The sequence below is a fragment of the Poecilia formosa genome, unplaced genomic scaffold (genome assembly GCF_000485575.1).
Source record: "Poecilia formosa unplaced genomic scaffold, Poecilia_formosa-5.1.2 Scaffold234, whole genome shotgun sequence".
Taxonomy (NCBI): Eukaryota; Metazoa; Chordata; class Actinopteri; order Cyprinodontiformes; family Poeciliidae; genus Poecilia; species Poecilia formosa.
In genome coordinates, this window is record NW_006800173.1 from 182,429 (window position 1) to 204,956 (window position 22,528).

The window sequence follows — 22,528 nt, forward strand, 5'->3', positions numbered from 1 at the left end:
GCATGACTTTGCTTAGTGCACAAAGCATAGAATTATACTGAATAGATCTGCCCTCATAGATTAGGCACATTGTCAACTGATCTAGAATTCTTTTCAATATCGGGAACAATACATATATCAATACACCAAAATCAGCATCAAGCGCGCAAGGACACCTCTAACAGAACCATTAAGAAGATGATTCAGGTCAGGCTGGACTGGAGAAAGGAAAGAGTAAGATAGACAGAAAACCTCAGATATTGGATGATAGAAGAATTGAAAACGGTACCAGTCCCAGTGTGAGTCCTTTGTATGCGACAGAAGATCATCAGTTAGAGTCAAAACAAATGCAAAGACTCTAAAAACAGGGGATTTGGCCTCATAGGATTATATAAAACAACGCCTTAACCTGTGTACAGCTGATTGGGGTCCTCTTCGTCCTACAACAGGAACAGACATAATGCTGACCGTGGCGAGTTCAGGACGTTGTAGATCTGCTGTGAGAGCAGCCTGACTGCATGTTGCAAAGGAAGACTTCATCAAACTAATCCACCCAATAACCATGTGATAAAATCTTTTCTGATTACAGATGGACACATTCATCCTTTTCATTAAAATCTATTCTGTTAATTCAAAATCTTTTAGTGTATTTTTCGTGTAAAGCAACAGTTGTTTAAAAAGAAATGGGCAAGTCAGATAAAGAAAGGGTCTCCTTGCATCTCTTAGCTTGTGTATTTTAGCCATGGCTATGTAGTGTCAACCACCCACAGATGAGGAAACCGTACCTTGGGAAATCCGACCCTCAAAACAACAGAAGTAGGACTGAACACCACTGATACCTCATCTGGTCGTCCAGGGTCCTTTACATTTTCCTGCAGGAGATCACAGGTCTTGGAAAAAGAAGTTTTACAGTTTTTTAATGATCCTTTACGAGGTTAACGACCCAGAAATCTGAAACCCTGAGTTTAATGTTCTAAAATAAATAATTGATTCAGTTACAGTTCTGCTTCAAATCATTTCAGCAGAGGTGCAACCAGCTGTTTTAGTGGCTGCTGTGGATCTGTTTCTGTTTGCCTGCTCCGATTTCCCTCAGCGGTGTCTGTCAAAGCGCAGCCCTGGCTTCTCCTGGCGGCCTGTGCTGCAACACCCTGCTGATAACCTTGCTGACAGCCCTCTTTCATGAGCCTCAAATGTGTCCTGCCGTCTTCAACAGACCACTGCCACTGGTCTTATCTTCACTCACACACATTGGCCACAAACAACAACACTGCAACCGTACTTCACGGAGCGCAGAAGCAGGCAAGGCTTCGCCAGCTTGACCCACATGGAAGCTCCGGCTGGCCAGCTGTCAGTAACCCACCTTTTGTCTTCTCTACATGGAAGATTGGGGGGTAAAAGCTTTGCTGTCCATTCATCTCTATCACCTATTTGCCTGCGCCTTTTTTCTTTTTAATACAAACACACCATCTTTCAAAATAGATCTACTCTGTGAAAAAGAGGGGGACCGTATAATGTGACGGATGCGGTGTGCAGAGAATTATGAGGTGGCATTTCGGTTTCCCCGGAGCATTACACCGTTGTTATCTGTAATAATTTAGGTGCAGATGGGAAAAACACGTTTTCAGGAGAGCCGAGTTTTGTTTGCAGAGCTACCCTCCTCAGAGTGTGCGGCATAAACATTACCATCCTCCAGCTTGTTGTGAATATGCATGTAATTAGCAAACTAAATTAAGCAGAACTAGACCGAATGCCATTGGTGGAAACAAGCAGAGCTGATGATTTATGGTGCTGAACTATTTAGAGTGATGGAGTGTCATGAACTAATGAAAGGCTCTGGTAAACAAATACTTTGCATTAAAAATAGTTGTTCTTCTGAAAGAAAAAGGGAGAAAGTAGCTAATATTAAAAATTATAATTTTAACTATGCTGAACAATATAAATAAACAAGCAAGACACATACAGCATCCCACAGATTTCACGAGGCGAATATTTCATGCGCTGCCAATTTTGTGCTTTCAGTTTGAATGACAGGTGCTTTGTTGGTTCAGAATCAATAATCTGCTTTGGCCCTTTTGTCTGTAGAAAGAGTTATTTACTAATGTGGATCGGGGATTATGTAGATGAGAACGAGGCATATCGATCACAATGCAACCAGATTAGATGGCAAGGCAAACACAAAGCTTTTATGCCAACTTTGGAGGCACTCATTTGAATTTTTATTATTTATTTGTATTTCACAGAGGAAAACTGACAGTAAAGATCCTCCAAACTCTGTAAGGGTAGCTCTAAAGATGTGCCCAGACAGCAATAATGAGTTGTGCTACCCAAGTATTACCTAAAGTTCATCACAAAGACTCTTGTGTTTATTTATGACTCTTGTGTTTTGTTACATTGTGTTGTGTTATAGCCACAAGCTGACGTCTATTTTGGGGGGTATTTTATGTTATAGACCAGTGTTTCTCAACCCTGGTCCTCACTGCCCCCCCGGCTTTTCATGTTTTAGATGTACCTCTATTCCAGAACAGCTGATTCAAATGATTGCATGACCATCAAGTACTGCAGAAGCCTGTTAATCACCCAGAGATGCAATTCAGGTGTGTGGCAGAAGGGAAATACCTAAAACATGCAGGACAGGGGGGCAGTGAGGACCAGGGTTGAGAAACACTGTTATAGACAAACATAATGTGGAATTGTGAAGCGGACAGTAATGCATGTTTGTTTTGTTTTTCTTACAAATAAAAACCTGAAAAGTGTGTCTTGGATACTTCACTACAACCCTTTACCTTCAGAAATTACCCAGTTACTAGAGTCAGTGTTTGTGTGAGGCTTCCCAAGGAACATATATCCAACAGTTCAATTCAATCCATCATCTAAAAATGGAAGAGAGTATGGAACATATTAAAATTTGCCAATGAGAGCATTAACCAGCCAAGAGGTCAGGAGCTGCAGAAATCCACAGCTCAGGTGTGAGAATTTGTTGACAAGGCAATTATTAGTGTTGCACACCACAATCCTGTCCATGATGGAGGAGCAGGAAGAAAGCAATTATTGAAAGAAAGACGGGAAGCCACAGCCATGTAGGGTACACAGCAAACAAGGGGGAAAAGATGGTCAAAGAACAGGATGCCAGTTCTGGTTGCACACCTGTGAGACACACATTTGTGTTGTTCTGCTACATAAGATCACAATAAAATATATTGACATTTTTGGTTGTCGCTTGACAAAACAGGCTTTCAGAGATATTCATATTTTGTAAGACTCTTTAAGGAGACGTTGACGATTCATACTTACTGTAGTTTATTTTGTCTGCTTGCTATCAATGCAGAGTTCAGCAAGTTGCCAACAAAACTCACAGACCTGCACCAGCCAGGATCTAAGAAAACGGGTTTAATTAGCGTTGAGTGTAAATAGTTATCACAGGTCAGTGCACCATAGACTTTAATTTTAATTTGCCTTTGCTTTGAAAGAAAGCTTCAACATGTAGGGATGTGCTTGTGAACCCTGCAGTAAGGCATGTTCAACAAGTGAAGGCCTTAAGACTTTCAATACTATGTAATATAAAAAGGTGAGGCAATCTGATTTTTATTTAAATGGAAAAAATAGCATTAAATCAATTTCATTAATTTTCACAGTACTAAGTGCAATTATTCAGCTGTGCAAACAATCGAGTCTTAGCCACTTTCGCCCTCTGCATCTCCTCGTCCCCACAGTGAGGCTGCAGAGTTCAGGCAGCCTTCGGCTCCCCAAACAATTACACGCTAATCTGCAATGTGAAATGAGCATTGGGCTTTTAATCTCATAGCAAGAGAGTCCCCTACTTCACCACAAAATAGAGAGAGTCTTATTAGGTCTTGGAGTTTCTGACCTTCTGCTGCCATTGCACCACCACCACCCCATACATTTCCCACCAGTATAGACAGCAAAAGATCTTTTCCTCCAGCAACCTATTGGTAGATTTTCCCCGCGACACCACCAGCCTCGCTGTTTAATTGCTTGTCAGATTGAATGTTCTCCAGTTTTCCCCCTTCCCTGCAATATCAGCTTGTAGATATTGCTTTTCATTATAATATGCAGGATAACCACACTGGTGCATTTTCTTGCAGAACAGAAAGCACACAAATCTATAACATCATGTTTGTGCTTTTACTGAAAACCAACCACTGTACCAAATTATATTAAATGTCCAGGTAGACGGAAGTCATCACAGAAGTGATGTACAGTAAATCTGTCATATCAATCATTCACATTGTTTTTACACCAGGCGTTCTCTATTTTTTGTATTATTTTTTTAGAAACACCACCTTTGTACATACCAGGTACCTATATCTTGTCATTTTAAAACAAAAGTACTTGGTACTTCTTTAGTTTGATATTTGATAAAAATAAAAAGGAACAAAAAACTAACCAATACAGGATTGGTAAAAGAATCAAATCTTTCACACAAAAACACACTCAGTACTGTATAACATTTTTGTAAATGTGTCTAAAAGCAGAGTTGTAGTAATAGATTTTTATTTTTAATAGATTTTAGCCTGGTCATTGAGCATATCAGTTAACAAATCACACTGGTTTTAGAACTTGGAGCTGGAACATTTTGTGTTGGATCTGCTGCCAATGCCCAGGCCTCGATGCAATATCAAACGTAAACTGAAGGTAGAAAAACAGCCACCATCATTCTTGGCTCTCTCTTTTTTACTTCAGTTTGCACTAAGAGTTTTCTTTACTCCACTTCTTCAAGAAGAATTACTAGCTATACATCTCAGTTAATTTGTTCTTGTTTACTTTGCTAATTTATTTTGAACACTAAAGACAGACCAACATGATTGGAACAATGGGATTAGACCTCTAACCAGGGTGCCATCTCACACCATCCTAATTTATTGAAAATACTTTAATTCTTTTACAACATTTGGCTCTGGGAGACAGTCCAACAGATGGATGGATGAATAGTGCAATGTGGGGAGTAGCTTAATGGACTTAGTTTTTATGAGACATACAGCTTTAGCTCAGTCATCGTCCCTCACATTTCACATTAATAGAATACACAATTTGAACCCTTAGTAAGAAAGATTACAATGTATTTTTGGATATGCTAAAGATTTTCACAGCTTGAGTGATGCAACTTTTAGACCACAGATAAAATGCCCAGTGCTCCGCTGCTACAAGATTAGAGCTACACAAACACCAACAATTGGCCTAATAACATTTCTGAGTCATGAGCTGCTGGACCAACAAAAGTGTGAACTAGTTTGTGATTAATTCAACTTTTAAATATTTAATTAGTGGCACCCATATTCATGTGTTCCATAATGTGAGTTTCTTTAAATATAAAAAAGTGACACAGTTAAAAGTAACTTTTCCTCTCTTTGTGTTGCGCATCACTGAGTTTTACACCCTTTATTTTGATATACTCATGCTCAAAATGGGGCATCAATGGCGATATCTGATCTTCTATAAAATATACTTTATTTTCTCTTGTTAAGAGTCATCAAAAAATACATGTTAAGAGAGGCAACTGTGTAATAACAGATTAAATAACCCAACCAGGAGCAAATAATTTGCTGCTGGAATATGTGTGTATTTATTAGTCTTAGCTTCTGACGCAGACATCCTTTGATGAAAGAAAACAAAAATCTTCCCCAGCATCTCATTTATTCCGTATTTTCAGCCATTTAACAAGTGGCCTTACGTTGGAAACAGATGGACCACGAGAGTGCTCGATTCATCCTGCTAATGCTTTGTCCAGACATGAGGCATACATTATCTTGGGGGCAAAAGCCTGTGTAGTGCCCAGTGCATGGATGGATTAGTATGTGGTGCCTGACAGTGATAGATATTATCTACACTGCTCTTTATCTTAATAGGGAGGCCTAAATTTAGAATAATAACACAATGTCTGATGCTATCATCTGTGTCTTGCACTTTTAACCCAAATTCATTGTATTGCATGTTCTCTAGCCTATTGAGCTGCCTTTTATCCTACATTATAAAACAGACCTTGAAGACTATCTTTAACTTCATCTCTGCTCTCACTGAAATGGTATTCATAATGGCTCTCATGGATCGTCTTCAAAAAACAGGAGATTTAGAGAATGAAGAGTGTGCGTTATAAAATAACCTTTCAGTAGTAAGTTGGCTCTAGCATAAAGTCAGTTTAGTTATATCTCTAAGTTGGGATGTAACAGAAGGACACCAAGATCCATTTTTGTGTCTTCAAACTGAGTAACAATATCATCCGCTCTTACTTAGATCTAACCTTACTTTCTTTCCTGTCCTGCTGCATTCTTATCTTTTCTAGTCCACAGGTGTTGCTGATTCTTTAATCATACTTTAAACCTGTTCTCTTCCACGCGCCTCCACCTTCTGCTCGTATCTGCAGTATTTCTAACTTACTTCTTGTATCTTTTCTCTTTTTCCTCACTTTTCTTCTATCATTACTTCCCTTTCTTTACCTTTTGTTGCTGTTCTCTTTTTCCCTCCCTCCACCTCTCTGTCCTGTGGCGACACTTGCAGTAGAGATTAAAGTGATCAAGGACCTACCATGGCCGCCTCCTGTTGGCCAACTCAACACCAGCCCTCCCCTGGCGGAGGAGCTCGAGTCTCCTTCCCAGACAGCTCAGCCGTCGCCCGGACCGACGAGCTGTGACCAGCACCACCATGGTGGGTGTTGGTGTCCAGCATATTTCCCATTAATTGCCCTTCACCCTCAGCCTTCTGTGTGTCCATTATTCCATTCATCTGTGCACTCGTTTATTTAGTTTGGGAAGTAATTAGGTGGCACATAATATCTTTTTCATTTGTGTTTTGTTTGTTTTTGTTTTTTTACTCAGGCTGCTGACAGATCAAGTTGTGTTGTTTTTTTGTTTTTTTAATCAAAGATCAAATTTGATTTTCCTCAGCCATGAAGGTAACTCAGAACCACATCATTGCATCACTATAAATGTGTCAGTTAAACACGTCTGTTTCATCCTCAATATGAGTGAGGACCGACTATTTAACTTCACAAATTGCATTGTTTTAGCAAAATTCAATTATCTTAATTTAATAACACTGAGCAAGTAGCAGTGTTTAAAAGGCAGTTGTTTCTTGCCACTTTTGTCACTTGCTTGGTCATGATGAGGGATTGCTGCAAAATTTAACATTTATCATTTGGGTCATCTTCCTCACACTGATACTTTTTTTGGAATGCATGCAACTGAATTTGATTCTCTTTTCTTGTTTTGTATCGGATTGTTTTTTGGATATGAATTGGACTTTTTCACTAGTAAAGTTCCTTTATGTTGCATTTATGTGAATTGGTCCTTTATAAATAAACCAAACTGGAAACTGGGTTAAATTAAAATCCAAATAATTTATTTACTCTACCTGATATTTCAAAGACAGTGATGTTTAAAAACTGAGTCTGAAATTTCAAACTTTGGAATAGGTAGTATCAAAATAGATAGTGAAAAGGAACAGTGATCAGATTTTATTCTACTGCTAATTCAAATTTTTTATTAAAGTTGAACTCAGTTGTTTCCTACTTTTTATTGTGTTGAAATTTGCAGACCAATGGAAAATCAACTTTAAAAGTGGTTCTCACATTTTGATTGGTAGTCTTTATGAGTTTCAGACAAAAGCGATTCTTGGCTATGGAATACACCAAAGAACTGGTTCTAAACAAGCATTACCATTAGAACCAGTTTGCTTGGAACGACTCCACACTAACAACTTTAATCTTCTTCTGTTTAATTTCTGAACTATGGGGAGAAAATTACAGAAATTGTCAAGCATGTGTAACTTAAAAAAAAGATTGTTAATGAGGGAGAGTAACATTTTCCTGCTAATGGTGACTTACTGAAAGAGTTTAAGATGCACTGAATAATTTGGCTTTAGGTATTAGCGCTGTAATGATTGCACTTTTCCATCTGGATTACATGTGGCAGAAAATCACTAACTGCTGGGCAGGTTTTAAGATGAAGCCTCATTAGTTTTAATTGTGCTGAACTGCCGTCTCCATGCGTAATTGCCTTTCGTTGTGACCCCCATTTCCTCTTGTCAACATACTCATAACCATCCCAGATGTCCCCCTGACCTACTGTTCTATACAAGGGGATGACTTGAGTTAAAAAATAAAAACAGACTCCTTCACTGCAATTTTAGTTGTTGACTTATTCATCATCATAATGGACACAATTGACAAGTATGTCACCTATTTTTAACAGACAGGCAGTAGTTGATATTGGGAGCCCCTGCACAGTCACAATCTGACTGCTTTAATTATCCAGGGGAAAGAAGGATATGTTTCTGAACTAATGCCAGGAATGGGATTTTCCCCAAACAGAGTGGGAAAGCTCAGAGTGGGGCCATGAAAAAGGACACCACTGTGTGCTATAGGCGAGGACAGGGCGAGGAGCTGATTTATGCCCACAGATCCATGGGAAACGCTCCAGTTCCCCGAGTGATGTGAGGGAGTTTTAGAATCCCGTCCTGTAAAGTGATCCCCTCTCCATCCCAGCAAGTGTGGCCCCACTCTACATCTTTCAGGTCAAAGGTCCATGTGTCAGAAACACATGGGGTTGAAAGCTTCAGCTGCTGTAGTGAATATAGTTACAAGTATATAGTTACAAGAATATAATTACATTGACCTTAGAGTGCTGGTAGACCTTCATTTCCACACCAGAACATTAGACATCCATTAAACATAGAGCTGCTTAAATCCTCTGGACAGGCTCAAATAAAGTGAAGATTCTCTGTCTGTTCTCAGTAGTAGGACATGTTTATTCATAAGGATCCTTACCCAGTTCTAAGCTGCTTTACACACAACAAAAGATGGAAGATACAAACAAATTAGGCACTTTTGAAAGAAGTGTTTTGATATTTTAATGCAAAGTTCCTGGTTCTCTGCAGTCTCAGTCGGGAAGTGAACAGTTTGTTTTCCTATTATCTGGGCTTGACCCTGAATGTCCAGATGTAGTTCTAGGATGTCCCCACTTGAGGATACGGAGTCTCAGAACCAGGGACAGGGTGGAGCAGTAAGGATGTTGTGTAAATCAGGAGCATCATCAGTTGATGAGCATCAATTACCTCTTTTAACACACGAAGGAGACATCATGCCAACAGAGCAGAACGTACCTCAGCCATGGACAATTTTGTCAGAAGCATCCCTCTGTGACCAGATGTCACTGTGTATTTATTGACTAATTTTTTAAAGAGGCTTTGGTAATTGGGGGCTTTAAAGGTTAGCAGGAGAATTTTAATTTACATTAATTAAGGAATGGAAAGTCAGGAGAGGATCTCAAGAAAATGGTTGATATATTAACTCAGGCAGGATTGGATAGGAAAATGTGGTGAGTTCTGTTTGTAACAGAGTTTATTAACTAGATTGATGGGCAAAACATGGAGAATATTGTTCTAGTGATTGGGTCAGGAAGTGATAAATGCATGGATCAATGTGTAAAAGAAAATAAGCATAAAAGGTGGAGGAGAAGAGGCGAGTTGAAAGAAGGTGCTTTTGGAGATGTAACTCATGAGGTGGCTACTGTGAAGATGACTTCAAGGTTGTAGTTATGTGAGCAATGGGTTAGCATAGACTTCCGGTTGAATAAGGCAGAAGTGCAGATCACGCCTAGTTGCAGATTTTCACTAATTTAACGTCAGAATTTTTGTAGTTCAACCAGAGATAATCAGCTGGCATCCATGACTGTATGTCTTTGAAGCAAGACGGTGAAAAAAAAAAAAAAGACTTGCCTGTGAAGGTCATGGATTTAATTGAGATGCAGATCAATGGAAGCAGAGTTTAAGGTGGCAAATGATGTGGCCAATAGGAAGAATATGACATTATCAAAAAGAGAGGACCAAACAAAAAACCTTGGGGAACACCGAGGTCTAATAGACTAATAGACACATTACATCTGTCTATTAGACAGATGTAATGTGAACTGGGAAAGAGCCGAGCCGGTGATGCACGTGGTACGTTTGTTAGTTTCAAAGGCTGTCGTAGGGTCGACGAGAACGAGGATGCTGAGAAATCCAGCTAGACAAAGGAAGTTGATGATTTGATGATTTTTAGCAAATGCTCTTATCTCTAAGCTTTAGATGGTAAAAGAAGATTGAAGACAATCTGAAGACAGTTGAGGCAAGGTTATTTGAGGACAGGGTTGACGACAATGGTTTGAGTCGGTCAGACACATAACTGAATGAGTGAAATGCTTACAAAATTCATAAATGCCATTTTATAGTCACTTTGTTCTAACTGAGATAAGCAGAAGAACAATGTATTACAAGTCGGCATTGTCAGTTCAGCCTCATTATCAAGACTGAAATGCAAATTGCCATAACAGATATTAAATCTACATATAAATTGGGACATATTTGTTTGAGTATAAAGAGGAGCTTGTCTACTTTGTTTTTGTATGAAATAATTATCCACACTTTGAAGAGTTTCTCTCTTTGCGTCTTTTGTCTTAGATGTCTTTTTAAAAGTATTTGAAAGATACACAGGTTTTGTTTAAAATGGATAAACTAGCTTGAAATTTAGAGACTCAGTCTTTTGTCTGGGAAAACTTAATTAGAGCTTTCTTTTGAAACCTTCAGGAAAAAAGAACAGATTTTTTTTTACCACAGATTTAACATATATATCAGAGATCTTGAACTGTATTGTTACCTTTTATCAAATTAGTCAGTTTTTTCAGCACCTTCTACCTTATTATTATAAAATTAAACTGAGTGGTTATTTTCACATTCTTTCTTGCTGAATTAAAACATTTTGAATGATCTTTTTTTTCCATCTAGCAAATTCTGATGAGTTGCAGACCTGTGAATTAATTCCACACATCCAGGCTGTAAAATGTTATTTTCACCTTTCAATGCAGCTGTAGGTGACACATGTCGCCCCTCGGAGTATTCATCCTTTTTGATAGGAGTATCATTAGCAAATGAGAATTAATTAGCTGGCTTAATTAGAGAAATTTGCGCGGCTGTGTGTGCAGCTGGGGATAAGGTGTCATTGCTTGGAATCGGCAGTAATCAGTGTTACTTCATCTTTCATTTGGCTATCAAACAAAATGATCAATTCCAAGTTTCATGTAACAGTGGTATGCAAAAATATTTATTACAAGATTTTTTTTCCTACATTTTCCCATATTTTTCCATTAATTTCAAAGTATTTTACTGTGTTTTTATGTGACAGACCATGACAGCATGGTGCATAATTATAAGTTGTAAACAAAACAACTCTCAACAGATTTCAGAGCTTCCATTTGCTGAGTCTTATAGGCTATTTCTCTTCAAGATTTGCATGTTGTAAACCTGCACAATGCCTAGAAAATTCAGAAAACTTTTATGGAGATAAGGCTAATAACTAACATGCATTTTTCTGATTTTTAATTATTCAACAAATGCCTGATATTTGGAATATATAATGAAATCAAATGTTGCCTCCAATAAGTCCTTTCTGATTGTGACACTATTGCGGTTACTGTGATGTTTACATCATATTGTGCAGGTCTAACATAGAGAAGTTTTTGCCCTTAATAATTTTCAAAACTCTTGCAGCCTGTTGCAAGAACTTTTCTTCCAGGATTGCCTTGTATGTTGTTCTATCAATTTTTCCAGCAACTCTGACCAACTTTCCTGACTTACTGATGAAAATAATCTCCACAGCATCATATGATTTAAAGTGTTTCATTTTGGTCTGATCTAATTAGAACATATCCTCCTTTGCGTGTCACTTATGTATGGCTTATGGAAAACTGCCTACAGGATTTCTAATAGCTTTCTTTCTACAGTGACTTTCTTTTTGCTTGACTCTCCCATGAAACTCATGTTCTTGAAGACTAGTAGTTGTTCTCTCAACAGATTTTCTCACATGAGCTGTTTGTAATTTCTCTAGTTACAAAGGTAACTTTGTAACTTTAGAGATTTGTTTTCTTATTTTTTATTTTTTTTTAGAAAACCATATATAATTTTTCACAATTCTGCACCATTTCGTGTGGGCTTACGACATAAAATCCCAATTTTGTTGTAAAGTAATAAAATATTGAGTGGTTCAAGAAGTTTGACTTCTTTTGCAAGGGTCCTCACTTCTGTGTCTGGTCTGTTTTTGCTGTGGAGTCCTGCTGTGGGACACATTCTCATTGTTTTTGCGAAAAAAAAATCTATTGTGCTGAGCTTTGTTTTGCTCTGCTGGGTAATATTACTGTGCAGATTCCATCACTGAAATAGCCTTTTGACATTTATGTTTGTTTGTGTCCAAATAAATCAGTTCGCTGCTCCTCACCATTCCCCTCTGCATCGCGTATATGTGTTTCTGTGTGTTTGGGTTCGTGTTTCTTGGGATTCTCTGAGGGGAGATGTGTGTTTGAAGGGGACAGGCCTTCCAGCCATCAGTCACCATCTAACTGACAGTTCAATCTGATACACAGATTCCATTTGCTGCACTTTACAAGCAGCAGGTCTGATAACAATCCCAGATACCCTAACACATTTCACTATATGTCTTAGTGTGTTTATGGGATGACGCGTGTGCATGCGTGCCTGCGTGCGCATGTCTTCGTGCACCCCCGCTGCCCAGCTCTTAGGGCTGCCTCCGAGGGCTTTTGTTCACCGGTGAGCCAATCCCCCTGTCAGTCTCCTGTCGGCCATGTCTTGGACGGTGCTCTCCGGAGAAAGAAAAGGGAATTGGTTTCCCTCACTCCTGCTTGTATTTGACCTCAAAACATAATTCTTCAATTGTCTGAAGCTGCCGTAGGTGAGATTGCTGGTAAAGGAAGCAGACACGAGTCCATTCACACTCGAGCAAATATAATGATCGCTTTTGTTTCATTTAGAGTCCCTTCAGAATAATGCTTTCTTCTGGAAGTATGTGCGCTGCCTGCAGAGGGGATGGTAAGGTTGATTGGACAAACTCCATAGAGATCAGGCACTCAGCCTTTAATACAACTGGAGCAAAAGACCAAAGTTTAACCAAAGTCAGAAGGAAACTGTTTGTTACGATTTGGTAAGAAGAAGCATAGTGTTTGTAGAACAGAGGAAATGTGAAGAACTGATGTTAATCAGAGTTGCAATGGAGAGATGGACTATGTCATAATACAAGATAACCATATTCATCTTCACTGAACTAATAAAGTTCAATTAACTTTACTAGCCTATATTAGTTTTCATTTCCTCTCTTTAGACCAGGGGTGGGCAACTCCAGGCCTCGAGGGCCGGTCTCCTGCAACTTCTAGATGCGTCTCTACTTCAACATACCTGAGTCAAATAATTAAGTCATTAGCAAGACTCTGGAGAACCTGACTGCACTTAGGAGGTGATTCAGCTGTTGGATTCAAGTGTGTTGGACCAGGGAGACATCTGAGTTGCAGGACACCGGCCCTCGAGGACCAGGATTGCCCACCCCTGCTTTAGACCAACACATTGAAGATAAAAGAATAAGAGTCCCTTTTCTACAGTCCATTTTCCTCTTTCTGTCACAAGCAAGTGTGAGGAGCAAACAGGGCAAGAGTTTCCGAGTGTTTGCCAGAGGGTGTTAGATGCAGAGATCAAAAGGGAGGGTGACGGGAAGCAGCAGAGGAAGAGGTAGGACCGGACATATGCAAACAGGAAGAACAAAATTGAAAGCGAAGGAGTGAGAGCAATTGGCTGCATCTTCATGTTGTGATCTGTCAGCGCTGACAGGGGCTGAGTGGAGCAAACATGCATCTCCTTGTCCCCTCGGTCAGTTTCCATGGAAACGCTGTTTCTCACCCGAACACATAAACTGCATTCTCATCTAACTTTCTTTATGTTTTCAAGCAGTCAGCACGGGCTGTATGAAGGAAGGGGAATAACTTCAAAATCCTTTCATATTTACTTAGATGCAACACAGGGACATCATTTGACTGGCTGCAGTTGAAGCATCAGACTGGAGAAAATTGGCGCTGCGGCTCATACTCCTCCATGGGTCCGAGGTTAGACCCACAATTTACCCAGCTGTCATGCAGCGGTACAATTTGCCTCTCGTCGTAAGACTCAGACGTAGCCCTATAACGAACAGAAGTGCAGAGGCCAAGATAACAATCAGTCATTTGGAATAATCATTTCCATGAGTTTATGTTTGGGGAGACGCATCAGCGAGCTTAAGGCCAACGAGTTCAGCCTGGGGTTGAGTGTGGAGGTCAAGGGGGGCCCCTGGTGGTTGAACATGAGCTAACAGCTGTCTTCCTCAGCAGCCTGACAAGATAGTGGATGATAGTCATGTGATGGTGTAAATAACAGCAATAATAAAGAAAATGTGATCTTTATGCCAATTTGTTCATAACCTATTTAAAACAGAATGAAGTAGATGTGTAAATACTGATTAACCCTGAAAATTGCATTTAAGTGTATAATTTTCACTTTTTTTTTTTTACATAATGTGTCACTTTTAAATCCTAATCCTGACCAACTCAGTTGTTTTCCTAGGCTTGCTGAAAATGCTACAATGCCTGATTATTAATTTTTTGTTATTGCCAACCCTTTAGGTCAGTTTAGAGCTTAGAAGTTGACCGACCCACAAACTGCCATGCAAGCCAATCCTCTTTAAGTGGACTGTAGAGTCTAGACTGATGTACGGCTGTCTCCATCGATGTGCTGTGAAGATCTCAGCACTTGTCTGACTATGAGCGCTATGTTCCGGCAGGATAATGAAAACACAACATGCAAGACTGACCATGAGTGACTAAGAGCAACAAAATCAGACATTGTCAAGTTTTCACTACATTAACCATTTCCATCCAGACCAGAGTGCCTTCAGCCTTAAAACAGTCCCCACCTGACGCCGGTTGTGTGTCCGATGCTGGAAGCCTCCCTTCTCTTATTGCTTGGGATGTGTGTCAGTGGCTGCAAACAGTTTTCTTTCCCCAAACCTTGGGGTGTTTTGACATCAATTACAGTGATGGATGACCGGGGAAAAACAGCTGAATCCCTCCCACACACAGACACAGTTTGACCACCTCTCATGATCACCACTCCAGCCTCCGGTGCCCAGTGTTTCAGGGAACCTTCAGCTGTAGCTTCTTTTTTCTTTTTTTCTATCTGTAAATGTTATTTTTTCTTCCGTCCGCTTCAGTGAACAAACCTGCATGCCTTTCTCTCTTCCGTGAGTTGATTTGGCTGAGAAAACAGCCGGTGTATACTCTGGCAGTGATGTAATGAGAGCAGGTCACCTCAAGCCCCCATCTGCCATCAAACAGTTCCCTGTGGCCTGGCCAGGGGAGCGCTTCATGCCTGGAGCTGACCGTGGGAGTCTGAAAAGCCAATTTAATATTTAACTTGTGGAACTTGTATGTGTGTATTGCTGTTTACTCATGTGAAGTCTTCAGATTTGCTTGTTTGCACATTTACATCTACTAAAGCAGCAACTGCTCACAAATACTGTATTAGGCGTAGAAGTATTTATGGACACATGGAGTTGTTTGAATGTTTTGAAGGAAGTTTGTATGTGTTTTTTCTCTCTCTCTCTTTCACTGGAATGTGTGCGCAGACTGATTTATGTGTCTTCCATAGTGTGTACATGTCCTTCTGTTGGATGACTTACACAAAGTAGGTGTGTGGGTGTGTGTTTGCGAAAGCACAACCATGGTTTTTGTTCTCACACATTTGCACTGGTGTAGTTTGACAAATACATGATGTCGTAAGCCTCACAAATACCTACTGCACATAAGTGACCTTAACCTGACTTCTAGCTGGAGTAGAGGCAGTGAACATGTATGAGACATTCATGGTACGATACCTTAAATAAATATGAAGTGGTTTACTCAAACGTTTTTTTATTCAAAAATTTAAAACACACCTTTATTTAAAACAGAAAACCAACTGAAAAAAGTATCTCAGATACTACTACAAAAACATAATACATGGATAAGTACAGCTTTAATTTTATTATGTTCTCTGCTATGTTTGCATTATGATTTTTGATGTATTGATGTAGAAATATGGAGTTAAACACTCAAAATGAGTTCATTGTTTTCAAAAGCTTATTGCATAGAATGTTGTACCCTCTTTGCTGTCATATATTAAGACAAGTTAAACTAATTTTAGCTGCTCAATGTGTTGTGCTGTCTGTTTAGGTTGCAAGCCTGCAGTTGGCTTATGAAAAAGCACACTACTTTTAGCATCTCAACTTTAGTTTTAAATCAGCTTTACTTTAATAAGAGTGATATGTGTAGTTACCCTAGCATTGTCACTGGAAACTGGAAACATGTTGAAACAATTCTTCTTGTAGTAGTCAGCTGGCCAGCAGTGTGCAGCACATGAGGGGGAAGGTCACATTACATTCTAGTCTCACTAGAACATTTTCTGTCTTATGATCAAAAGCACTTTAAGGAATTTCAGGAACAATATAAGAGAAAATTTCATTCCCTAGCATTTTAAAACTTTGGTTGGTCTTTATACCAATCCTTAGCCCATGTCTGCTATACATTTTTATTTATTTTTATTATATTTTTAAGACACATAAACGTGTTCTTACAAAATACTTTTTTCATTGTAGTTCAGTTTGATGGAGTGGAAATGTCTCGAATGTCACCCACCAAGGATGGGAAAACTCGCCCGCTGCAGCGACATTCCAGTGGCTGTTTGGTCAACACCAAAATGACTTCACTGGACCACAGCAGCTCCTCTCTGGGGGAACGTATTGACCCCACGATGCCTCTAGAAAGCCAGTTGTGAGTGTGATTTTTTGTTTGTTTGTTTTTGTCTTTATTGCAGTTTTTTTAACCTTGCCATATTTTTGTTCATCCTTCTTCCCTGCTGCTGGATGCAGCTGGTACCACGGAGCCATCAGCCGAACGGATGCAGAGTCTCTGCTCAGGATGTGCAAGGAGGCCAGCTACCTGGTTAGAAACAGCGAGACCAGCAAGAACGACTACTCCCTCTCCCTTAAGTAAGAGCAACACCAAATGGCAAACTCTTAACAGTAGTTCCAGTTTACAGTGTTACTCAAGATCAGTCTAACTTGTGATTTGTACACAGAAGACATTCAAATAAATCTGATAACAGCAACACAGACTTACTAGACTACACATTCAGTTAATGCACTTTAGAAGAAAAACATGTCCAATTGATTTCCAATTAGAAAATAACACATATAAATATTTTTATTTATTTATTTATTTATATTTATTTATTTTTTACTGGTCTGCCACCAGTAATTTGCTGAAGGCAAAAGTAATAAATATCTTTGTTGTTGAAGGTCAGTATAGTCTGAATTCACTATATACGTGTGTGTGTGTAATTGCACAATAAAATGTAACATTCAATACCTAAAATTGAAACTTTTTTTTACACTACTGCAAATAATCGTTTGAGAGACAATTCTGACCAAAAGAATAAATAGCGGATCTGATATTTTTGTGTATTTTTGGTCTGATAATGTTCATTCAGTCTGTAATCCCTGAGACCAACAATCCTTTCCGAGTTACTTTACCTTGTCACTTTAGTAAACAAATATTTAAAAGTAGAATTGCACCATTTTAGGATACTCTAACACTCCCTCTGTAACAATTATCATCTGGATCATGATGCCTGTCCGCTTCAAATGACTTAATATGTTATTATTGGAACTGACAACTGGAAATAACAACCAACAAATATTGCATCATCAACCATTCTTTGCAAACATATGTAATGCTCACTCTGCTGCTGTGATGATGATATGTTGAGCAGCCCTTACTTACAAGTCCATGTACAGTTGAAAACTCTGTACTCCACATCAGTCTCCAGCCAACAGCACAGCACAAGGTAGAGTGGTGGTGCAACTACTTGTTGCAAAATATAATATGTATTGTAATAGTGGCTTATAATATATATGCAATTAATATTTTGCGCTTGTTTAATTAGAGATTTCCAATGTCCACTGCTGTTCAGGACATTTATAGTGCCAGATGCCCGTGTCTGTTAAATAAATGTTGTGGTTTCAAATACATATAATCTAGTGGTATTAAAAGGCTGGAACATTATATCTACATTAATTTAATTTATGCCGTCTATTACAACCAATATCTTGCTGTAAGAGTAAGTATGAAATGACAGTGGAAAGTGGAGCAATACCTAATAGTGAACAACAAACCTCATGAAAATATCAATGCGTCCCATTTTGCCTTCACAAAGGAATGCTTTATTTGAACAGCTGCAATATTTCAGGTGCGACATATTGACTATTTGGCCACCTGGATGCCCTTTGTGCCTATGTCTGATATAGACCTTTGTCGCTAAGGTCATAAATCTCAAGGTGTGTAGTAGTAGCATTGGAGTAACTTAGGCTACTGAAAAACACAATCCTAATTGCAACATTGAGCAATAATATAGCAACTTCGTGTTTTTCTAATATCATGTGTCCCAAGAATGCCTCCTTTTGAAAGGAAGCAACCTCCAGCAGGACCTGGACCTCATTGTGAACAACCATCTGTTAAAACAGCTGGTGGCTGAGAGGACATCACAAACAAGTTGTTTACCTGTGGTCTGTTGTGTTGCTGATTCTTACTTATTGGATGGAAACAGTTTGACCCTTTAAACGTCTTTCTTCCACATGTTGTGGTCCTACTCTGTCCTCCACATCACCTTTGTTCCCTTCATTTCACAGCATCTCCTCCCTAATTTGCTGACGTGCCCAGTGTCCACAGCTTGGATACCGGTTACCCTATCGTTGGTGACCCCCTACTCTTTGATGCATCCTGCTGGGGGTTAAAAGGAGCCTCTCTAATTAGCTTAGACACAAATGTTTTCTCGGGGAGAGGTTATCTCTGTGGCAAAGCCCCGCAGAGCAGTCACTTTTGGTTTCCCTCTACAAGCTAATAAGGACAAACTGACATGGAAACATATCCTGAAACTTTAACCCTCCAAAGCTTTCCAAAATAAACATAAACAGCATCAATTCAGCTTTAAAATTTCAGTATCTTGGTTAAATAAAAACAGTTTGTTGATTAAAAAAAAAGTTAAATATGAGTAATACTCTGCAACCCTCTGTCAATCCTGATATGAGATGAAACCATAATATGCACAGAGACACTGATTAGCCTTTGCAATAGCAGCAGAGCTCAGCTTGCTTGAGGCTCATATGTCTTGGAAGAGAAAACGATTCTGTTCACTGTTCATGTAGTGTTTTTTTTTTCATGCCACTGTTGCTATCTGGGTTTCTTTCTGTTGCACTGAATGATCATCTGCTTTTGCTTCAGCGGCTGTTTGTTTTCCTTGTATAAGTACTGATAAAAAGATGATCAGACTCCTAAAACACAGATCCACTGCCGTTCTGAGCATGTCTAACTGGAGAATGAGCTGAAAGAGCCAAACATATGTAATGGTACATACAATTAGGTGTTGTAGAGAGAAATGGATCTTACTTTAATCCCTCTTCTTTTGTCTTTTTAAATTATTTTTTTTGGTTCCATTTATAAAGCCTGACCTCAAGAGAACTCTCAGCAGGAAATTAGGTGAACTTGTATTTCTATTTCAGAAATGTACAAAGAAAGGAATGAGATCTCTGATTATTTGACCTTGGAAAAGTGTAGCTGTTTCACTTTATAAAATGTAGATGAACCCTGTCATTCAGCAGGCTTATACAGCTGAATGTTTATGGGAAAATATATACAGAAAAGCAGGTAAATTAAGGATTTTGACCCTTTTTTTTCCAAGAAAATATATATTCGCAGTTTTGGAATTGCATTCAGATTGTAATGTTCTCAATATTCTTAGGGTTGATGTCTTTCTGATGCATAGAAAGATTGTATTATTTTTACAAAGTTTACATTTTCTCATGGACTTAGTGTGTTTGAGACTAAGTCCAAGTACTTTTCTCACTGTCTCCAAAATCTCGATGGACAGTAACAGTCTGAGTTAGCCCCTTACATTTTATCCATGTATTAATAAAGAACTGCTAATGGTAGGATCTAGACTTACTAATTGTCTTACCTAAAAACTGAGGTTTAAAATCTGCTAATAATATGGATATAAATCCACTAAAGCTAAGTCACAGAAAGAACATTCATTCAGTTTCGATAAAGCTTTTTCTTTTAGTAATAATTATGAAGCTACCAAGAATCCATTCTCCCCTTTGCACCATAAGTATGAGATACAGATGAGTTAATGCTCTGGGCTTTACAGCCGCAAATGAAATATCAGATTGCAAGATTATAGGATTTACTGACTATATGTGGCAATTTGTGGTTGTTGTTTTCCCCAGACCAATTATAACCAGGCAGTAAGAAAAGCTTACTTCGGTTCAGTTCAGCATAAGGCATTAAAACAAGTTGTAAAGAGTATTCACATCCTTTGACATTTTCTTACATTTGATCAGGTAAAATCAACAAACTTCAATGTATATATATTTTTTTTTAATTGGAAATTTATGTGATGGACCAAAACAATAAAGTGCATGATTGTGACATAAAAATTAAATGACACATTTTTTTGTTTATCAATGTGGCATGCACTTCTATTCATCACTCCTGATGAATATATTTTCTTACAGCCTTACAGCTGATTCTCTTTATACTTCACCACCTTTTTATCCCAGACTTGTTTTCTCTATTAAGATATTTGTTCACTAATATTCTCTAGCAAACTTTTGAGGCCTTCATAGAACTGCTGAATATATTTTGAGAATAACTTTCACTCTGTCGGATTCTGTTTACTAATCTTCTGAAGGCAATTTGATGCACCATAGTTTCTTTTGGCATATGAGAGGGAAAGTAGATGAACATAAAGATACACCACACTGTTTTGATTTTTATATTTATTCTGCTTCACCCATGTTGTACTGTGTGTGTTTGGTTTACACATGAAATCCAGTGAAAGCACATTAAAGTTTGTGCGTGTAATGTGACAAAATTTGTAAAAGTTCAGTGTGAATACTGTGTGAGTTTATGCTGTACTGTACAGTATCTCAGCTCCTGGGTTTCACAGAGCAACTTGTTGTGACCTTGACTTCAATCATGTGAAACCTAGAGACAGATCTGACTCGATGGAGTGACAGGTGCCACCACCATTACAGGCAGAGGTGGCTCCGGGTTCAGCCTCCTCCCACATGTTCCTGCTGCCACAGAAAATGAGCGGAAACCCAAGGTGAAGAGCCTCCATGTCTCAGGTCGCTGAAAAATGTATGAGGCCATGCGGTGGCACAAATGTGCATTGCATTATTGATAAGGACAGGCGTCGCCAAGACCTCCTGCCTTTTCAGCTATTTGGTCTGAACAGAAACCTTTTTTTCCTCTTTTAAGATTACTCATTCCCCTTTTTTCTGCTCACCTGCCCAACACCTTTTTCCCATTTTTCCTTCCTTTGGCATGTTTGAAACGTTTTTAAACCCCCCACAGGTTTTCAGGGCGCACCATTGTCCCATTTTTCACATCATAGAACAGATTTGTGCAGCTTGTCTCAGCTGTCTAAGTGGAGAAGTTGTTAGAGAGAGAATCAGATGTTTCCAGGTGACTGTTTGATGTCAGCTTGCAGACATAGAAAAGCTAAATTCAGCTGGTAACAAAAACTTGCATATATGTATGTAGGTATCTTTCATAATATACAGGTGCATCTCAACATATTACAATATCATTAGAGAATGGACATATGAACAGTGTGGATATAATGCTTGCAGTTTCATTACCACTTACAGCTAATAAACACCACAAATTCTCAGAAAATTTTAATATTACATAAGACCAATAAAAAGGGATTTTAATACAGAAATGATGCATTATATCATCCAACAATCACTGACACCCTTCATGAGGACTGTTGGGCACAAAATGTCACTGGTGCAAAAACTGTGTTCTTAGTGCTGTATCCAAATATATTAATGGAAAGTTGAGTGGAAGGAAAAAGTTCATGTATACATTTTTCATTAGGCCCTTTAGGCAATTTAGAGACCATTTAACATTAACAACATCCAGTAAATACCAGACTCTTGGTGCTGTGCCAAGTATAGTGGAAGAAAAATCTGTTAGAAAAAGATGCACAAACAAGAGTTAGAACTCTCCTCTTGACTCCAAACTTCTTTTTAATGAACAGCTTAAAGGAGATACTGGTTTCATTTTTTCGCAGCACATGCCTCCAATGCCAAAAGTATCAGTACTTTGGTATCTTTGTACATGAGTGACCACCAAACTCACCGACCAAAACCTAAGAGAAAATGTAAGAGAAAAAGAGCATCAGATGTAGCAATGTAGACACGCTGAGGGTCACTACTAAAGCAATGTGGCCTTCCTTAACATATCAACAGTGAAACTGACCAGTCGCCTTCATTCCACGCCTCATTGCTGCAAAGTTTTATTAAAAAGGAGACCTGAATAGTTATTGAGTGCATATACAGTATGGCACAGACAATTTTCAGTACACTGGCATTTCTACATTATCTAATGTTCTAATTTTCTGAAAACTGACATCTGGGCTGATTCATTAAGCTATAATGTTTAAAATGACAAACACTTTGTGTATAATGAATCTAAATAATGAGTTTTACTTGTTAAATTGGATGTAATTTGTTGAGATACAAGTAATGAAAACATCCAGTGCTAAGCTATTAAATAATATTAGTGACTAATAGCTTGGCATGGATCAT

General features: G+C 38.7%; 1 protein-coding gene across 4 annotated transcripts in view; it reads left to right on the plus strand.

Moving 5' to 3' along the window:
• Nucleotides 1-22,528, plus strand: part of shf (Src homology 2 domain containing F) — a 100,886-nt gene that overhangs the window by 72,542 nt on the left and 5,816 nt on the right. For 2 of the 4 annotated variants that reach the window (XM_007568967.2, XM_007568968.1), the window contains 2 exons: nucleotides 16,469-16,643; nucleotides 16,742-16,861. In XM_007568967.2, the coding sequence (XP_007569029.1) occupies nucleotides 16,469-16,643; nucleotides 16,742-16,861 (295 nt within the window). Of the gene's footprint in view, nucleotides 1-6,492; nucleotides 6,640-16,468; nucleotides 16,644-16,741; nucleotides 16,862-22,528 lie in introns of all 4 variants that reach the window. The other 2 variants (XM_016680161.1, XM_007568966.1) reach the window with 2 other exon arrangements.